Here is a 21,150-nt window from a genome sequence, read left to right as displayed (position 1 = left end):
ATAAGTTTGTTTTCTACATCTGTGACTCTGTTTCTGTTTTGTAAATAAGTTCATCTGTACCATTTTTGTAGATTCCACATATAAGCGATATCATATGACATTTGTCTTTGTCTGACTTACTTCACTCAGTATGACAATCTCTAGGTCCATCCATGTTGCTGCAAATGGCATTATTTCATTCTATTTTTACGGCTGAGTAATATTCCATTGTATATATGCCACATCTTTTTTATCCGCTCCTCTGTCAATGGACATTTAGGTTGCTTCTGTTGTCTTGGCTATTGTAAATAATGCTGTAATGAACACTGGGGTGAATGTATCTTTTTGAATTATAGTTTTCTCCAATTATATGCCCAGGAGTGGGATTGCTGGATCATGTGGTAGCTCTATATTCAGTTTTTTAAGGAACCTCCACACTGTTCTCCATAATGGGTGCACTAGTTTACATTCCCGCCATCAGTGTAGGACGGTTCCCTTTTCTCCACACCTTCTCCAGTATTTATTGTTTGTAGAATTTTTTGATGATGCCATTCTGACCGGTGTGAGGTGATACCTCATTGCAGCTTTGATCTGCATTTAGCCAATAACCAGTGATCTTGAGCATCTTTCGTGTGTTTCTTGGCAATCTGTATGTCCTCTTTGGAGAAACGTCCATTTTGATCTTCTGCCCATTGTTTGATTGTTTTCTTTGTTTTGTATATTGAGCTGCATGAGCTGTTTGTATATTTTGGAGATTAATCCTTTGTAGGTCGCCTCGTTTGCAAATATTTTCTCCCATTCTCTGGGTTATTTTCGTTTTGTTTATGGTTTCCTTTGCTGTGCGAAAGCTTTTAAGTTTAATTAGGTCCCACCTGTTCATTTTTGTCTTTATTTTCATTACTCTAAAAGGTGGGTCAAAAGAGATATTGCTGTGATTTATGTCAGAGTGTTCTGCCTATGTTTTCCTCTAAGAGTTTTATAATATCCGGTCTTACATTTAGGTCTGTAATCCATGTCAAGTTTATTTTTGTGTATGGTGTTAGAGAATGTTCTAATTTCATTCTTTTACATGTAGCTGTCCAGTTTTCCCAGCACCACTTACTGAAGAGACAGTCTTTTCTCCATTGTATATTCTTGCCTCCTTTGTCATAGACTAGTTGACCATAGGTGCATGGGTTTATCTCTGGACTGTCTATCCTGTTCCATTGATGTATATTTCTGGTTTTGTGCTAGTACTATACTGTTTTGATTACTGCAGCTTTGCAGCACACCTTGAAGTCAGGGAGCCCGATTCCCGCAGCACCATTTTTCTTTCTCAAGATTGCTTTGGCTATTCGGGGTCTTTTGTGTTTCCATACAAATTGTGGAATTTTTTTGTTCTAATTCTATGAAAAATGCCATTGATAATTTGATAGGGATTGCATTGAATCTGTAGATTGCCCTAGTTAGTATAGTCATTTTGACAATGTTGATTCTTCCAATCCAAGAACATGTTATATCTCTCCATACGTTTGTGTCATCTTCAAGTTCTTTCATCAGCGTTTTATAGTTTTCAGAGTACAGGTCTTTTGCCTCCTTAGGAAGATTTATTCCTAGATATTTTATTCTTTTTGATGCGATGGTAAATGGGATTGTTTCTTTAATTTCTCCTTCTGATCTTTCATTGTTAGTGTATAGAAATGCATCAGATTTCTGTGTAGTAATTTTGTGTGCTACAACTTTACCAGATTCGTTGATGAGCTCTAGCAGTTTTCTGGTAGCATCTTTAGGATTTTCTATGTATAGTATCATGTCATCTGCAAACAGTGACAATTTTATTTTTTTCTTTTCCAATTTGGATTCCTTTTATTTCTTTTTCTTCTCTGATTGCCATGGCTAGGACTTCCAAAACTATGTTTCATAAAAGTGGTGAGAGTGGACATCCTTGTCTTGTTCCTATCTTAGAGGAAATGCTTTCAGCTTTTCACCATTGAGTATGATGTTAACTGTAGGTTTGTTATATATGGCCTTTATTATGTTGAGGTAGGTTCCCTCCATGCCCACTTTCTGGAGAGTTCTTATAAATGGGTGTTGAATTTTGTTAAAAGCATTTTCTGCATCTCTTGAGATGATCATATGGTTTTTATTCTTCAATTTGTTGGTATGGTGTATCACATTGATTGATTTATGGATATTGAGAATCCTTGCATCCCTGGCATAAATCCCACTTGATCATGGTGTATGATCCTTTTAATGTGTTGTTGGATTTGGTTTGCTAGTGTTTTCTTGAGGAATTTTGCATCTATGTTCATCTGTCATATCGGCCTGTAATTTTCTTTATTTGTAGTATCTTTATCTGGTTTTGGTATCTTCACTAAGTGGTTGATAGAATTTGCCTCTGAAGCCATCTGGTCTTGGACTTTTGTTTGTTGGAAGTTTTTAATTACAGTTTCAATTTCACTACTTGTGATTGGTCTGTTTATATTTTCTAATTCTTCCTGGTTCAGTCTTGGAAAGTTGTACCTTTCCAAGAATTTGTCCATTTCTTCCAGGTTGTCCAGTTTATTGGCATATAGTTGCTTGTAGTAGTCTCTTACAATCCTTTGTATTTCTGTGGTGTCCATTGTAACTTCTCATCTTTCATTTTTTTAACATCTTTATTGAAGTATAATTGCTTTACAATGGTTAGTTTCTGCTTTATAAAAAAATGAATCAGTTATACATATACTTATGTTCCCATATCTCTTCCCTCTTGCATCTCCCTCCCTCCCACCCCTCTAGGTGGTCACAAAGCACCGAGCTGATCTCCCTGTGCTATGTGGCTGCTTCCCATTAGCTATCTATTTTACGTTTGGTAGTGTATATATGTCCATGCCACTCTCTCACTATGTCCATTTTTAATTTTATTGATTTGAGCCCTCTCCCTTTTTTTCTTGATGAGTCTGGCTAAAGGTTTATCAAGTTCATCTTTTCAAAGAACCAGGTTTAGTTTCATTGATCTTTTCTGTCGTTTTCTTCATCTGTATTTCATTTACTTATGCTGTCATCTTTATGATTTCTTTCCTTATACTGACCTGCAGTTTTGTTTGTTCTTCTTTCTCTAGTTGCTTTAGGTGTAAGGTTAGGTTGTTTGAGATGTTTCTTATTTCCTGAGGTAAAATTGTACTTTTATAAACTCCCGTTAGAACTGCTTTTGCTGCGTGCCATAGGTTTTGGATCATCATGCTTTCATTTTCACTTGTCTCTAGGAATTTTTTGATTTCCTCTTTGATTTCTTCAGTGGTCCATTGGTTGTTTAGTAGCATGTTGTTTAGCCTCCATGTGTTTGTATTTTTTACAGTTTTTTTTCTTATAGTTGATTTCTAATCTCATAGCGTTGTAGTCAGAAAAGATGCTTGATATGATTTCAGTTTTCCTAAATTTAACGAGGTTCACTTTGTGGCCCAAGATGTGATCAGTCCTGGACAGTGTACCTTGTGCACTTGAAAAGAATGTGTATTCTGCTGCGATTGGATGGAATGCTCTATAAATATCAATTAAGTCCACCTGGTCTAATGTGTCATTTAAGGCCTGTGTTTCCTTATTGATTTTCTGTCTGGATGATCTGTTCATTGACGAAAGAGGGGTGTTAAAGTCCGCCACTATTATTGTGTTACTGTTGATTTCCCCTTTTATGGCTGTTACCATTTGCCTCATATATTGAGGAGCTCCTGTGTTGGGTGCATATATATTTACAATTGTCATATCTTGGATTGATCCCTTGATCATTATGTAGTGTCCTTCCTTGTCTCTTGTAACATTCTTTATTTTAAAGTCTATTTTATCTGATATGAGTATTGCTACTCCAGATTTCTTTTAATTTCCATTTGCATGGAGTACCTTTTTCCATCCCTTCACTTTCTGTTTCTGTCGCTAGGTCTGAAGTGGATCTCTTGTAGACAGTGTGTATACAGGGTCTTGTTTTTGTATTCATTCATCCAGTCTTTGTCTTTTGGTTGGAGCATTTATTCCATTTACATTTAAGGTAATTATCTTTATGTATGTTCTTATTGCCATTTTCTTAATTGTTTTGGATTTTTTTTTTTAGGTCTTTTTTCTCCTATTCCTCTCTTGTTCTCTTCTCTTGTGATTTGACGACTAACTTTAGTATTGTGTTTGGATCCTTTTTTCTTTTTTGTGTGTGTATCTATTGTAGATTTTCAGTTTTTGATTACCATGAGGTTTTGATATAGCAGTCTATGTATAAACAAGATTGTTTTCTGTTGCTGGTCTTAATTTCAAATGTATTTTCCATATCCTGTATTTGTTCTCTCCTCACAATTGCTGATTTCAATATCATATTTGTGTGTGGATGATTTCCTACCTTTACTGTATGTTTGCCTTTAACAGTGAGCTTTTCCATTTGTAATTTTCCTGTTTCTCATTGTGGCCTTTTCTCGTCTACCTAGAGAACTTTCTTTAGCATTTGTTGCAAAGCTGGTCTGGTGGTGCTGAATTCTCTTAACTTTTGCCTGTGTAAAGCTTTTGATTTTGTCGTCGAATCTGAATACGAGCCTTGCTGGGTAGAGTATTCTTGGTTGTGGGTTCTTACCTTTCATCACTTTAAATATATTTTGCCACTCCCTTCTAGTCTGCAGTTTCTGCTGAAAAATTAGCTGATAACCTTATGGGAATTCTCTTGTATGTTATTTGTTGCTTTTCCCTTGTTGCTTTTAATATTTTTTGTGTGTGTTTAATTTTTGTCAGTTTCATTACTGTGTGTCTTGGCGTGTTCCTCCTTGGGTTTAATCCTTTATGGGACTCTGTGCTTCCTGGACTTGGGTGACTTTTTCCTTTCCCATGTTAGGGAAGTTTTCAGCTATTAATCTCTTCAAATATTTTCTCAGGTGCTTTCTGTCTCTCTTGTCCTTCTGGGACTCATATAATGTGAATGTTGTGCGTCTAACAAAGTCCCACAGGTCTCTTAAACTGTCCTATTTTTCTTCTTTCTTTTTTCTTTTCTCTGTTCTGTGGCAGTCATTTCCGCCATTCTGTCTTCCAGCTCCCTTATCCGTTCTTCTGCCTCATTTATTCTGCTATTTATTCCTTCTAGTATATTTTCATTTCAGTTATTTTATTGTTCATTTCTCTTTGTTTCTTCTTTAGATCTTCTAGCTTGCTCTTAAACATTTCTTGCATCTTTTAGGTCTGTGCTTCCATTCTTTTTCCGAGATCTTGGATCGTCTTTACCATCGTTACTCTGAATTCTTTTTTGGGTAGATTTCCTATCTCTGCTAAATTTAGTTGTTCTTTTGGGGCTTTATTTTTTTTTTTCGTCTGGGACATATTTCTCCGATATCTCATTTTGTCTAACTTTCTATATTGTGGTCCTATTCCACAGGCTGCAGAGTTGTAGTTCTTCTTGCTTCTGCTTCTGCCCCCTTGTGGATGAGGCTGGTCTAAGAGGCTTTTGCAGGTTTCCTGGTGGGAGGGACTGGTTCCTGCCCACTGATGGGTGCAGCTAGGTCTTGCCCCTCTGGTGGGCAGGGCTGTGTCAAGAGGTGTGTTTAGTAGGCAGCTCTGGGCTCAGGAAGACTTTTGGCAGCCTGTCTGCTGATGGGTGGGGCTGTGTTCCCACCCTGTCAGTTCTTTGGCCTGAGGTGTCCCCGCACTGGAGCCTAGAGGGTGTTGGGTGGGGCCAAGTGTTGGTGAGAAAATGGCGGCCTCTAGGAGGGCCCACACCAATGAGTACTCTCCAAAACTACCACCACCTATGTTTTTGTCCCTGCAGTGATCCACAGCTGCTCCCCGCCTCTACAGGAGACCCTCCAATACCAGCAGGTAGGTCTGGCACAGGATCCTGTGAGCTCACTGCTTTTTCTCCTGGGTCCTGGTGTGCACAAGACCTTGTGTGTGCTAAGAGTGGAGTTTCTGTCTCCCCCAGTCCTGTGGAATTCCTGCAATCAAATGCCACTGGCGCTCAAAGCCAGATGCTCTGGGGGCTCCTCCTCTCATTGCCAGACCCCCAGGCTGGGGAGCCTGATGTGGGGCTCAGAACTTTCACTCCTATGAGATAACCTCTGTGGTAATCATTATTTTCCAGTTTGTGGATCGCCCACCCAGTGGGTATGGGATTTGATTTTATTGCGATTGTGCCCCTCCTGCCATCTCAATGTGGCTTCTTCTTTGTCTTTGGATATAGGATATCTCTTTTGGTAGGTTCCAGTCTTTTTTTGTCAATAGTTGTTCAGAAGTTAGTTGTGATTTCAGTGTTGTGAGAGGAGGTGAACCCATGTCCTTCTACTCTGCCATCTTGTCTCCCATCACACAATTTCTTTACCCATTCATCCTTTGATGGACACTTAAGTTGTTTTCATATCCTGGCTATTGTGAATAGTGCTACAGTGAACATGTGGGTGCATATATCTTTCCCAGTTAGTGTTTTCTTTTTTTTCTGATAAGTACTCCAAAGTGGAACTGTTGGATCATATGGGAGTTCTCTTTTACTTTTTTGAGAAACGTCCATACTTTTCCGTAGTGGCTGCACCACAGTTTGCATGCCTACCAACAATGCACAAGGGTTCCCTTTAATCCACATCTTCACCAACACTTGCTATTAATTGTCATTTTGATAATAGTTATTTTAACAGGTGTGAGGTAATATTTCACTGTGGGTTTTGATTTGCATTTCCCTGATAAGTAGTGATGTTGAGCAGATTTTCATGTGCCTGTTGGCCATCTGTATATGTTCTTTGGAAAAGTGTTCACATCTTTTGCCCAATTTTTTTTATAGAAGTATAGTTAATTTATAACGTTGTGTTAGTTTCAAGTGTACAACAAAGTGATTCAGTTATACATATATATAAATATATATGTGTTTTTTCAAGTTCTTTTCCCTTATAGGTTATTACAAGGTATTGAGTATAATTTCCTTTGCTATACAGTAGGTCCTTGTTGCTTACCTATTTTATATGTAGTATTGTGTTAATACTTATGTTAATACTTATGTGTGAATACTTATGTAGTATTGTGTTAATCCCAAACTCCTGATTCATCCCCTGCCCCCTCCCCTCCCCAATTCCTTTGGTAACCATAAGTTTGTGTTCTGTCTGTGAATTGATTTCTGTTTTGTAAATAAGTTTATATCACTTTTTAGATTCTACATGTAAGTGATATCATATGATATTTTGTCTTTGTCTGACTTCACTTAATATGATCATCTCTAGGTCCATCCATGTTGCTGCAAATGTTCTGTCCAATTTTTAATTGGATTGTTTGTTTTTTTGCTATTGAGTTTTATGTATTCTTTATATATTTTGGATATCAGGCCCGTATGAGATACATGATTCGCAAATATTTTCCCCCATTCAGTAGGTAGCCTATTTTTTTTATGGTTTCCTTTGCTGTGCATAAGCTTTTTAGTATGATCCTGTCCCACTTATTTATTTTTGCTTTTATTGCTTTTGCTTTTGGTGTCAGATTCAAAAAATCATCACCAAGACCTGTGTCAAGGAGCTTACCACCTATGTTTTCTTCTAGGAGTTTTAGGGGTTTTATGGTATTAGGTCTTACATTTCAAGCCTTTAATCCATTTTGAGTTCAGTTTTGTGTATGGTGTATGATAATGGTCCAGTGTCTTTTTTCTTGCATGTGGATGCCCAGTTTTCCCAGCACCCTTTATTGAAGAGACTGTCCTTTCCCCATTGTTCTTCCTTCCTTCCTTCCTTTGCTGTGTTGGGTCTTCATTGCTGCATGCGGTCTTTCTCTAGTTGCAGCGAGCAGGGGCTACTCTTCATTGCGTTGCGCGGGCTTCTCATTGCAGTGGCTTCTCTTCTTGCGGAGTACAGGCTCTAGGCGCACAGGCTTCAGTAGTTGCGGCGCGTGGGCTCAGTAGTTGTGGCGTGGGGGCTCTAGAGTACAGGCTCAGTAGCTGTGGCACAGGGGCTTAGTTGCTCCGCGGCATGTGGGATCTTCCCAGACCAGGGGTCGAACCCGTACCCCGGCATTGGCAGGCAGATTCTTAACCACTGCACCATCAGGGAAGCCCTCCCAATTGTACATTCTTGCCTCCTTTGTTGCTAATTACTTGACCGTACATGTGTAGGTTTATTTCTGGGCTCTTTATTCTATTCCATTCATCTATACATCTGTTTTTATGGCAGTAGTGTACTGTTTTGATTACTATAGCTTTGTGATAGAATTAGATATCAGCAAACATGCTGCCTCGAGCTTTGTCCTTCTTTCTCAAGATTGCTTTGGCATTTTGGCGTCTTTGTGGTTTCATATATATTTTAGGACTGTTTGTTCTATTTGTTTGAAAAATGCCATTGGAATTTTGATAGGAATTGTGTTGAATCTGTAGATTGCTTTAGTTAGTGTGGACATTTTAATAATATTGATTCTTCCCGTCCACGTGCATGGAATTTCTTTCTGTTTATTTGTGTCATATTCAGTTTCTTTCATCATTGTCTTATAGTTTTCAGTGTCCAGGTCTTTCATCTCTTTGGCTAAATTTATTTCTAAGTATCTTGTTCTTTTTGATGCATTCATAAATGGGATGATTTCTCTTTATGATAATTCATTATTAACTTATAGTTAGTTTCTGGTAACTCTTAGACTTGTTAAATGGGCAGGACACAAGATTCTGTACTCTGACTTTGTCAAGTTTATATCTCCTTCCTGGGACCCCTTCTTGCCCTTTTATCCCCCCCTCAGCTACCCTTACACATTATACTAACTGATTTTTTTGTGTTCATTTATTTATTGAACAAATATTTAATTGTCTCCGATTACGTCTCAGGTAGTGTTTGCTCTAGACGCCTGTTTTACTTCAGTGAACAAAAACAGACAAAAGTCCCTGCCCTGGTAGGTCGTACGGTCTATTGAAGGATGCAGAAAATAAACATAAACTAAGGAAACTGTACAACATGTTAGAAGGTGATGGTGCCATCAAAGAAACATAGCAGGGTGAGGGGGATTGGGCAGTTCCAGAGTGGAGGTGGGAGTTGGAGTTTTAAATATGGTGGGTCTGTTTAGGCCTCATTAAGTACATGCTGTACTTGAAGGAATTAAGAAAAACAGGATATCTGGGAGAAGAGCATTCCAGGTAAAAAGGACAGCCTTTACAAAGGCTTACATAGGCAGGAACATGTCTGTCATGTTCTAAGAAAAACAAGGAGAAGCCAATGTGTCTGGAGAAGGGCAAGAACAAGGGGGAGATGGCAAATGAGGTCAGTGAGATAATGAGGAGCCAGATTATTATAAGGACTGAATGAAATGGAAACCATGGGAGGTTTGCACAGAGAAGAGGTATGTTCTAACCTGTTTTAAAAGATCACCTGACTGCTGAATCGGGATTCGAATCTAGGGGGCAAGCATGGAAGCAGGGAAACCAGTTAGGAAGCTATTTCAGTAATCCCAATGACAGGTGATGGTGGCACATACCAGGGTGATTACAATGGACATGGTGAGATATGGTTGGATTCTGAATCCATTTTGAAGGTAGAGTTTACAGGTTATGCTAGGGATTTGATGTGGAGGTAAGATGGCCAGACTGGGGGTAGGGAGGTGTGGTCGGGAATAACTTCAAAGGTTTTTGCCTAAGCCCATAGAGGTATGGAGTTATATCAACTGAGATGGGAAGGACAACACATAGAGATGTTGAGTAGGCAGTTGGATCCAGGAGTAAGAGTTCAGGGCAAGGTCTGTTCTAGTATATGAATTTGGGAATCATCAGCAATGGTATGTAAAACCATGACACAAAGTGATATCACCAAGGAACAAGTGTAGACAGAAAGCAGAGAACCAAAGAGGTGTCTTGTGACATTGAGTTAAGGGAGAAGAGCCTCAACCAACAAACAATATTGAGAAGGATGAACCAGTGAGTTTAAGAGAACAACCCAAAAAGTGTACTGTCCCAGAAGCTAAGCCAAGATCCTTTATCAGAGGAGGGAGTAATCAGCCATGTCAAATGATTAAGTCTGGTGAGAACTAAGAATTGAGGATTATTAGTTTTAGCATTGCCAGTGGTGACTTTCACCATCTGTTTCATTCGAGTGCTTGAGGCAAAAACTGTATAAGGAGTGAGTTTAAGAGAAAAATGTGAGAAAAGGAATGAGAGACAGTGAGTACAGACAACTCAGGAGTTTTTGCTGCAAAGAGGAATAGAGAAATAGAGTGTAGCTGGCCAGAGAAGCGAGTTGAGACTATTTTTTTTTAAGATGGGAGAAGTAGCTGCCTGTTTGTTTGCTGATGGGAAGGATCCGTAGAGATGGGAAATTTGATAGGGATAGAAGGAATAATTGAATTGTTGGAAGAATATCCTGTCCGTAGTAGGGGGGATAGGACCTGATCCACAGGTAGAAGGATTGTATGTAGGTAACAGCATGGATAGTTTGACTATAGTGACAGGCAGAGTATATGGGTGTAGATATTGGTAGGTGGTTAGATGTAGTTTTGAGAGTTGAAGTTTTCATTGCTTCACTTTCCTCAGTGAAGTAGAAAACCTATTATAAATGCATCTAAGTGCAATACAGTTTGATATTAGCATTTTGACATATCACCAGGTTATTTATTCACTAATAAATACTTACTGAATTCATACTAGGCATTGTTCTAGATGGTAAATATATAACTGAGCACAAGTCCTATCCTGAGGGAACGTCTGTTTTAGTGGATGGAAGTAGAATAAACATATATATGTCAGCTTCGATTAGTGATATAAATGAAAATAAAGCAGTGTAAAGGGGAAGGGAGGTAGTTCTTTCTTATAGGTTGGTCACAAAAGTCATTTCTGATGAAGTGACATCTGAGCAGAGATCTGAATCAGATGAGAGGTAAACCCTGCAGGTATCTGTGCAGTACATTTGAAACAGAACGAACAGCCAGCGCAAAGGCCCTAAAGCAAGAACATCTTGCCATATTGGAGCAAGGGACGAGTATGGCTGAAGCAGAGTGAATGAGGGAGTAGGTGGAAGAAGTCAAGTTCAGAGAGGTAGTGGGGGGGGCCCAGATCATGCAGGCCTTGTAAACCATTAGGAGGACCTTGGTTTTTACTCTGAGATAGGATGCTGCCTTGGGAGGTTTTGAATAGATGAGTGATGTGATTTTATTTGTGTTTTAAAAGGCTCAGCGTGGCTGCTCTGGGGGTAGCGGTGGGATAGACAAGGGTAGAAAGAAGGAGACGCCTTACTTGGCTGTCACCATAAATCTTAGTGACAGATTGATGGTGACTTAGTGCTAGCAGTGGAGATGGTCAAAGTTGTTGGATTCTGGTTATATTCCGAAGGAAGAACTGAAAGGATTGGCTGACAGATTGCACGCAGGGTGAGAGAGAACTTGACTGTAAGGTTTTGGGGCCGTCTTACTGGAAGACTAGATTTACTGTTAATTGAGGTGGACAAACCGAGGGCAGAAAAGGTTTGGAGGAGTATCCAGAATTTGGTTTGTAACAAATATAATTTGATCTACCACTTCATATTTCCATCCAGTGTCAAGTAGGCAGTTTTATATATGGCAACATGGGTATATAAAAGGTCAGGACTGGCGATGTACGTTTGCACGTCATCAGCAGATAAGTAGAACGTATTTAAAGCCATAAGCCTAGATGAGGTAACTAAGGGAGTAAAGCATATAGAGAAGACATGAGAAGCCTTGGGGCACTCAAGTAGTTAGTTAGGAGTTAGATTGCTGAGAAGCAACCAACAGAAGGAAACAAGAAACAGTACTATCCAGTGAGGTGGGAGGAGAAAACTGAGTGTGGGGTCCCAGAAACCAAAGAAAAGACTTCAAGAAGGCAGAAATGATCAAGTGTATCAAATGCTCACAAGGTGTGTAACGTGAAGACTGATAACTATTATTTTTGCTGAGTTTTACCTGGTGTTTACTCCTGAATACACCTGTCTCCTTCTGTCCATCTCTAAACTGAAAGTGCCATGAGGTCAGGTATCTAATACATGACATGTAGTAAAAGCTCAGTATTGGCTGAATATGTGCTACTGGCACCCTCTTCGAGCCCTCATCCCTCATCTCTTTCTAATCTTGCACTAGAGTACATTGTTTACATTGCTGCCCATTTGTCTGACCTTTCCTGTCTAGAAAGCTTCAGGGGCTCCCCATTACCTGCACTATAAAATCCTGGCACCTCTCCTGACAAATGCATCCATGTCATCTTTTTCAGCCTCATCTCCTCCCACTTCCTGTTCATACCTAAACCCTAATATGGAACAATTTATAGTTCTGTCTACGGACTGTATTATTTCATCCTTTTATGGCTTTACTCATTCTGTTTATTTTTTCAGCCTAAGGTGACTTTCCTCCTTTGCTTGGCTAAAGTCTAGCGTGAAGAATCAGGAAGCTTTTGTGATCCAACTCATTCAGTCCACAGGCAGCCTCCATAATAACTGTATAATCTCTATCACAGTTCTTATTCTCTATTTAACTTTTTATGTGTCTGTTACCTTTTCTAAAGTATAAACTTTTTGGAGTCAGAAGTGTATCTTTATTTATCTTCCTCTCCATGGTACCTATCACAGTGCTATCTTCTGGGTAGGCACTCTATAAATACTGACTTTTAAGAGAACAGGAAAATGAAGGGGCAGGCATTCAAATGTGAGCTGAAGATTGTCTGGATCAGTGACTTGACAATAAGTAGAAAAGAATGGTACATGGTAAATTCTAGACTAGGTCAAAAGGTAGATATTTGAAAGAAATGGTAAAGATGTACATTTTAATATATATCTATACTTTGTACAAAGGAGTATAAATGCCTACGTCGAAATAGAAAAAATAGAAAAACTATTCCTTGTAATTCCTCAGTTATTATATAGTATGCTTAGTATATATTAGAAAATATGAAGTAGACTGTTACATATATAATTTATAATTTTTTTAATACTTTCATATTAAACTTTTAGGATATCAATGCAAGCCTGAATAAGAAAAAGAATTTCTTCCTCCTAAGCCATGGCATATCAGTTGTACAGAAATACCACTTTGGGAAACAGTCTTCAGGAGAGCCTCGATGAGCTTATACAGGTGAGGGACTAAAAATCAACATTTTTATTTAGATGGATCTATAATAATTCTTGTTCTCATACTAATGAGAATGGCATAGTCTATGTAGCTTTAAGATAACTTTGGATAAGTTAATACAAGTCTTGAGATTTAAATTAGAATTTTGAATTTATATTTTAATTTTAGGAAAATTAACCTTTTAATGTAAACCTCTCATCCAAGAACATATTACATATTTCCATTTATTTTCATATATTTTGAGCTTTGATAAGATTAGACTTTTTTTTTTTTTAATGTATTATTAGTCCCAAGTTTTTTATTTAAAAGAAACTTGGTTCCTTCAATTTATTGAACACTTCTTTCCAGATACTGTGAAGGGGTGGTAGACAAAGTTTTGTCCTGGGGTTGTAACATCACTGCATGTTTTCTTTTCAAAATTATGTTTGTGTCAAGATAATGCAAGAAAATAGTCAGGTTTTGCTTCTTAATTGTCAGTTATGGCAAAAAACCTCAGTTAAATTTTAGATGATAATTCATGTTTAGTTTTGTTTTCTTCGCTTTTTAAAAATTTTTTATTTATTATTTATTTTATATTTGGCTGTGTTGGGTCTTCGTTTCTGTGCGAGGGCTTTCTCTAGTTGCGGCGAGCGGGGGCCACTCTTCATCGCGGTGCGCGGGCCTCTCACTGTTGTGGCCTCTCTTGTTGCGGAGCACAAGCTCCAGACATGCAGGCTCAGTAGTTGTGGCTCACAGGCTTAGTTGCTCTGCGGCATGTGGGATCTTCCCAGACCAGGGCCCGAACCCGTGTCCCTGCGTTGGCAGGCAGATTCTCAACCACTGCGCCACCAAGGAAGCCCTATAATTCATGTATTTTTGTTTTACTTTTTCTGTAATGTTCTTTTCTAAGAAGATTCATGACCTTTATTTTTTCTCAGTCTCAACAGATTACCCCCCAACTTGCTCTTCAAGTTCTACTTCAGTTTGATAAGGCTATAAATTCAGCGTTGGCACAGAGGGTCAGGAACAGAGTCAATTTCAGGGTAAGGATATTTTCTTAAATCTAGAAGCTGCACCAGGGTTGTTACAGTAGTGCTTTTTAGGACATCTACCTACATGTTTATTAATCATAAAAAGAGATGGCTTAATCGAACTTTGGAACTTGTTTGATAACAACTAAATCCTGCTTGATGTTTAAATAATCTATGTACTAAGTTCATCCACTTAATGTGAGCTACAGAGTTGTTTTTAGATTCTTATTCCATTGTTTCACAAATCAGCCTATGTATATTTGGCTACCTTCCTTGAAGAGTTACTGAGATTTCAAATGTCTGAAACATTATCATCTGCAGGATTGAAGGTAAGTGAGAGTAGTCTCTAAGGATCAGTTATGTTTTTTAAACTCTGACCAGGCAAGTTCAGAGTTATTTCTAGAAACTTCACGTTGCCTCCCACCTACTCTTAGATAACATGGCTTATAAAGATCTGACCTGTTGGCAGATAGTGGTCTCTTCTGGTAGCTTGGTCTTATTTGAATCATTTGTACTTTGAACGGTAATCCCAAACTGAACAAAACTGTCTTTCTCAATTCGATGGTAAATTCAGATTAAAAGATGTGAAAATCAACAAATGAAAAGAATATAGATGTTAATTTGCGTTTAAGAGAACATCAGTGTTTGTTTGGGGTTTTAGTTTGTGACCAAAAACACAAAAGAAAAATTTATCATTTAGTCAACAAACATTTCAATGCCTATTAAATACGAGGCATTGTTCTGGATATTGGGTATACAGGGCAAAAGAAAAGAAGACAGGCCCCCTTTGACTTACTGTAGTGAAGGGGTAAAATCTGCATGCATTTTATATTCATATAAATAAGTCATCAGTTTCACATGCCTAACGAGTATCTGGAGTAAAACGTGTCTTTATCAGTGGATTCTTGAATTTTTAACATTAATGATGCTGGCAAAGTTTCCTTTTTGTACAGCCGTACATACAAATGTGCCTAGCAAAGTTTCCTTTTTGTACAGCAATACATACATATGTGCCTAGTTTAGTTTGTCATTCAGAACCTGATCCTTTAATTCTAAATTGATCCATGTTGATACATACTTGCCCATGTAGAAAATTTGTTTGACTACTTAGCAGAGTCGTAGGGTTCACAAGGCCTGAGTGGTCTTCTAGTTGTATTATTGTAGGTTTCTAGTTTGGATCTCTTTAACTAAAGGTAAATTAACTTTAAAAAAGTGTTATTCAGTAGATATATGTAAAAAATATATGTATTTATTACAGGTGCATTAAAGATACAGTTTAGCCACATGTTATCTATCATATAGAAGGAAATTTTTAATATAAAGAACAGAATTTCAGCATATTTGAATGTTCACATGCTAATCATAAATAGCAGTGACTTGCCTGGGTCAAATTATTGACACATCTGCCACCAACTGGATATGATAGTAACCTACACACTTATAGGATCATTGATTACACAAGCCAGAAATGAACATTTGGTTGTTCAGCCTTCCAATGGCTCAAACTATAGTCAAGGAACAGATCTAATTAAAAAAAATTTTTTTTTTTACATTTACAACTCTGCATCTTTTTACTTAATAATATGTCCTGAGTGATTTTCTATGCATTACTCCCACCTCTCCACTGAAACTTCTCTTGCCAAGTTATTTATTGCTAAATCTAATGCATAATTAGTCTGTTTTGAAACCCATATTTCCCTTGAAATCCTACTGTTTTGGCTTTTTTTTTTCCTATTCTCTGGCCCCTCTCTCAGGCTACTTTGTATCACTTAATTGCTGGTTTTCCTTAAGGGTTATCTAGGGCTCCACATATTCTCCTTGAATGATCTCATCCAGTCCTTGGCTTTAAAATTGATATGCTCCCATGCTTGCTTCTACACTCCAGCTGCTAACTGGATTTGGTAAGATGTATGTAGCTGAAACTTAAATTTAACTTTCCTCCCAAACCAGTTTTTTCTATGAATGCGTTGTTACACAAGCCAGAAACTTGGGAATAACAGACATTTCCTTCTTCCCCACCTGACCATATCCAGTTGGTTATCAAGCGTTGACACATCTACCTTTTAAAATCTCTCCGCTTCCCTGGACCCCCTTGCCTCTGCTATCGCCCAGCCACTTTCACCTGTCTGATTCAGCCAGCTAAAAGCTATCAGCTTCTTAGTCTGTTCATGTTATCACCAAAAATGCAAATCTCATCATGTTACTCCTCTGCTTGAAATCCTTCATTGACATCCTAATGCCCTCACAATAGGGAAAAGCTTTCCCAAGGTTCTCCATGATCTCTTGCACCTTAGGACCTCCTGTCATATTCTCCTTTCAGGAACTTACTATCCCATTCCAAGTGTTTGTCTTCCTTTCTGCTGTCCCACCTTTCCCTTGACTCTTTTTCATTCTTTGGGACTCAAGCTTTCTCTGTCCTAGCTCCTGTACCCTTTGATGCCTCTACTGTACTCCCATTGTACCCAGTAACAATCTTTCATAGCACTGTTACACTGTGTATTTACTTGTTTTAATGATCTCCCCTGCTAACCTAAGCTTGGACGGCAGGGATCATATGTGTATTGCTTACCATTGTATCCTCAGTGCCTAGTATAGTCTAACAAACAGTAATTATTCATATTTATTAAATTTATTCATTCATAGCCATTGTAATTTCCGTAATCATTCTAACTTAAGCCATTAATGAGAACTCAGTTTGTGATATTACAAGTAACACTGCAGGGAACAGTTTTGTGAATTTTTTTTTCTGAAGGCATATAAATGTCTCATTAAATACTAAATTTCATATTAAATACTTGTGCATGTATATATCTCTCAGGTTTTGATTATATTCTGTTGGTGTCCACCCTTGCACCTTCATCCCACTTTTCAAAAAGTTCCTTTTAATGTTCAGATAAAAATTTTTTAGGAGAAATATGTATTAATTAAAAGAATGTCAGTTGCACAGGACAATGTTGTAATTTTAGTGGCTAATACAGTAATTCATCTGAGCTAAGTCACAGGATGAAAATTAATGTTTCTAGGAATTCCCTGCTGTTGTACAAATTCAGAGAATCAACATACACAATAAAATCGGTTGCTTTTAAAAAGTATTTATATTAAAAATGCAAATGAATTTTCATAATTTAGCCGCATGAGGGCGGTAGCAATACAGATTCAAATTTCCATTCAGTTTCCCTTCAGATTGCAGGTAAGTAATTTACAGGCTTTTCCAGTGCTGAAAATAGTCTGCTAACTAAAATATTTTTTAACTCTTCCCTTAGCAAATTTATCTGGGATTTTTTTCTTTAAGTGATAGTTTGATTAAGATTTTCCTTAATTTTCATCCTATTTTGAGAATTACGTACTTGTAGCTAGGTTTTCTTAAATTGTCTGGAGAAAAATGTGAGGGGGGAAAAATGACTTTTCATGGTTTGTCTAAATGTTTTGTTTTAAAGGGCTCTCTAAATACATACAGATTCTGCGATAATGTGTGGACTTTTGTATTGAATGATGTTGAATTCAGAGAGGTGACAGAACTTATTAAAGTGGATAAAGTGAAAATTGTAGCCTGTGATGGTAAAAGTAAGTGTTTGCCCTAATTACTGTGAAAGCAAAGCTACTTGAAATCTTGTTTTCATGACTCTTTAGAAAATTTTCATCTGAAATTAAGGGAGAAAATGGCCAGTGATCCACTCCCAGATAGAGACCAGGCTTCTTTCTCAGCTAGATTCTGGATTCCAGCTCTCACATAGTCCTCTTACTAACTTTAGGTATAAACATTTCATATGACACATAGACTACTTCCACAGGTTGACTTTGCGTGCGGTGGGGTGGGGCAGGGGCAGGAAGCATATTTAGTAAGCTTTTCTTCCCTATGTTTCTAAAGCTTTTCTTTTTCTTTAAGGAAGTGTTTATCCTATGGTTTGTTTTGTTGGATACCTATACATTTTATATTTAAAAAATGATTATTTAAAAGACTTTAAATAACCATAAGAGCCTTATCAGTCATAATGGTAAATATCTAGTCCTCTGATCTGTTACATGCAGATATTTTTACAGCAGACCTAGGAACTTCTTCAGGTCCTTAAATGTTTCAACAACTATACATCTCTGCTTTCTGTTCCATGATTATTTCTTTTTTCTAATTGAAATATACTTACTTTTACTTTGTAATCTGAACAGTTTGTGTTTAAAGCAGCTATTCCTGAAATTAAATACAGAATACTGTCACTTTCCAAGAAGGGGAAATTTGATTTCCAAGAAGGGGAAATTTGAAAAGCAAGAGAAAGAGAAATGTAGAAAGCAGTACCCTACGTTTCTCAGGGTGTAGGTTAGGTTTTTTTGTTTTTATGTTTTGGGTTTCAAAGAAACGCCCTATCACTGAAAAGATAAAGACGACAGAAAACCACACAGAAGAAAAACGTCATTTGTAACATCAGCTGGAGATAACATATCACTTAATATTTTAATGTATAACCTTCTCGTCTTTATACATATCTTTACAGTAATACATGTGTGCACATACTCATTTGCAAATATATCATTTTTCACACATAAGTCATTAACTGTTGTCTTAAACCTGATTTTTGATAGCTGCCTAAAATTATATACCTTTATCAGTTTTTAAAGAAATCTCTTCCAGATGTCAGAGTCTCTGAAACTAGCAATGTTACAGTGGCTCATACATTTCGGAAGGTTAACTAGGGTTAATCATTCTAAGAAGTTTAAGATGACTTTTTTATGTAATTACCAAATACTTTGTTCTTTGCTGTAACAACAAAAAAATCTATGTTTATAATTTTATAGCTCCTGGATCACATTTCTGTCAGATAATGTATACTTTTTTTCATGTCTTTCTTATAATTTAGGCTACTAGTACCCTTATAACCCTTAGGTTTTCAAATTTTTCCTAGAGTGTAGAATTTGAGCATTAATGTATAATTTCTAGACCACTATCAAAATGAGTTAATGATATGGATCAGTACTGTTCATAAAACTTTCATGCTGATGGAACTGTTTCCTGTCTGTACTCTCCAACAGCCACATCTGACTATTAAGCACTTGAAATGGATTAGGGCAACTGAGAAATTTAATGTTTTAATTTTTATTTAATTTTCTTAACTTTAAATAGCCACATGTGGTTAGCCAGTAGCTACCACATTGGACCGCACAGATGTAAGCGTGTCAATCAATCATTTGAAACAGAGCTAAGAACCAAAAAGTCAGTGAAGGCCCCTGAGCAAACTTAATACTATCAAAGAGTCCATGTAAACATATGTATTTTACTTACAGGTACTCCTTAGAGTGTATTTCTCTTGCTTCTTAAAGATATAAGATTATCTGTTTTTTCAAACTTCAGTGTATATAAAATACAATTCAGCCTCACCTACTGCAGTGGCTTCTGAGGAACTTGCCCCACTTACAGCACAGTATAGTAATTGTTCTTCAAAGAAAAGATTGTTGAGTATTTAAGAAAAGCTTAGATTGTGTTCCATGCACTCATGGCAATCATTAAAATATAAATAGTTGTGGCATTTAGAGGTGGAAGCTTAAGTAATAATACCATTCCTTAGTAACCAGATAAATGCAGTACTACTGCGAAATAAGCCCATTTTTTCTAAAAGTCAGCTTTCTGAAATAAAGTTCAATTCCAAATAGAGAAGCAGAGAAAGTGATTGATAGTGGCTAGAATTTTGGTCTTTTTCTCGCCAGGAATTATTAAAACAATTCTCTTCTATGTTATAGTTCTTTGTGGTTTTAAATTTTTGGACAGTTGAGGACTCGAAAAAAGTATAGCAGCTATATGAACCAAATGTAGTATCACTTGATTTTTCTTAACATAAATACGGAGACTAAGCATTAACTTTCCTTTTAAGGCAGAGGTAAAAAGACACTTACGTGCACAAGATGTTACTGTGGTCAGCTTTTCCTTTCCACCCTTGTCTCCCCTTCTTCACCACCATTAGTTCCTGTTTTACTTTTGAAAGAAAGATTTTCTCAACATATTTAAATTTAAGTTGCTGCTTGAATTTACTGTTTCTCTCCTCTGTTTCCTAGATACTGGCTCCAATACTACAGAATGAATAGGAAAAAAATGGCTTTTTAATGCCATCCTGTTATTGTTCATCGCTTTCTGAAGAGAAGCATAGAAGAGACTTTTTATTTAATTTATTCTAGCATTGCAGAAACGACTACACTGTGCCATCCTATCAGAGAATTCCAGTAGAAAGAAGCTTAGAATTCTGTACCTTGTTACAGTACCTTATTATACAGCATGAAGAAACAGACCTTTTTTTTAATGACAAATCAAACGTGGCCTTCCTAAGACCATTCTTTAATAAATTCATTTTAAAACTCAATGTGAGTAATAACTGCTCGAGCTACTAAGCTAGCAATATGGACATATTAGATAAGCATTTTGAAAGAGCACCGTGTTCCTTGCAAAGGAAATTAGAAAATGCATTCATTTCAGTCAAGTTAGTTTTTATCAATTGTTTGTTAGTTTAGCTGATGAAAGCATTAGCAGGGGCAAGACCAAAATTCCAGACTAGAACTTTCCTTACAAAAAGTTTTTTTAAGTACAAAACCAAGGGTAATTATTGGTGTGAAAAATCTAAGTAGAACTCAACTAGGAAAAAGTAAACAAAATGTAGTCTTTACCTGCAAATTATTTCTTAAATTGTCCCTATCAGTCAGGTTTCATTTTTACAATATTCTACATCTTACCAGTTATTAGACTTTCAATAAAAAGTCCTATTAAATGTATCCCATATCTTTGTGTACTTGAAGGAAAAAGTTTTCTTTGTCAATCTAGGAATATATGATGAAGAAAGTGGCATTTCTAAATGTCACAGAGGGAGAATGTTTATCATTTAGTAGAAGTAGGCTTTTACAGCCCCATCCTGTGGTCATTCCCAGTTCAACCCTTTTCAGTGTGAAGCTGTCCTTTCACTCTCACTCTGCTGAGAGATAATAGAGTTGGCAGTAATCGTCAGCAAAATAGCTTTTCATAAACCGATTAAAGTACTAACAATCTTTATATTGCACACCATCCCATTTGTAAGTTGTAGAAGCATGTTATATAATAGGTTTCATCATTTTTAAGTAATCAGTGCTCAGGTCTGAGCTATGTAACATAATGGCCAACATCACTAACTTCATTATCAGTGCTGTGTTACATATATTCTTC

The 21,150-nt window shown here is 37.1% G+C and overlaps 1 protein-coding gene across 2 annotated transcripts in view; it reads left to right on the top strand.

Moving 5' to 3' along the window:
* GTF2A2 (general transcription factor IIA subunit 2) overlaps positions 1-20,320 on the top strand; it is a 30,162-nt gene extending 9,842 nt beyond the window's left edge. Inside the window, exons 2-6 of one of the 2 annotated variants that reach the window (XM_055088006.1) lie at positions 5,729-5,778; positions 12,852-12,972; positions 13,887-13,991; positions 17,417-17,543; positions 20,019-20,320. In XM_055088006.1, coding sequence (XP_054943981.1) covers positions 12,901-12,972; positions 13,887-13,991; positions 17,417-17,543; positions 20,019-20,044 — 330 coding nt within the window. In that variant the 5' untranslated portion in view covers positions 5,729-5,778; positions 12,852-12,900 and the 3' untranslated portion in view covers positions 20,045-20,320. The remainder of the gene's footprint in view (positions 1-5,728; positions 5,779-12,851; positions 12,973-13,886; positions 13,992-17,416; positions 17,544-20,018) is intronic. The other variant, XM_007128517.4, reaches the window with a different exon arrangement.
* Positions 20,321-21,150: the final 830 nt, after the last annotated feature.

Source organism: Physeter macrocephalus, chromosome 11 (genome assembly GCF_002837175.3).
Source record: "Physeter macrocephalus isolate SW-GA chromosome 11, ASM283717v5, whole genome shotgun sequence".
NCBI classification, from domain to species: domain Eukaryota; kingdom Metazoa; phylum Chordata; class Mammalia; order Artiodactyla; family Physeteridae; genus Physeter; species Physeter macrocephalus.
Note: the sequence above shows the minus strand (reverse complement) of the source record. Positions and strands in the feature narration are given on the sequence as shown.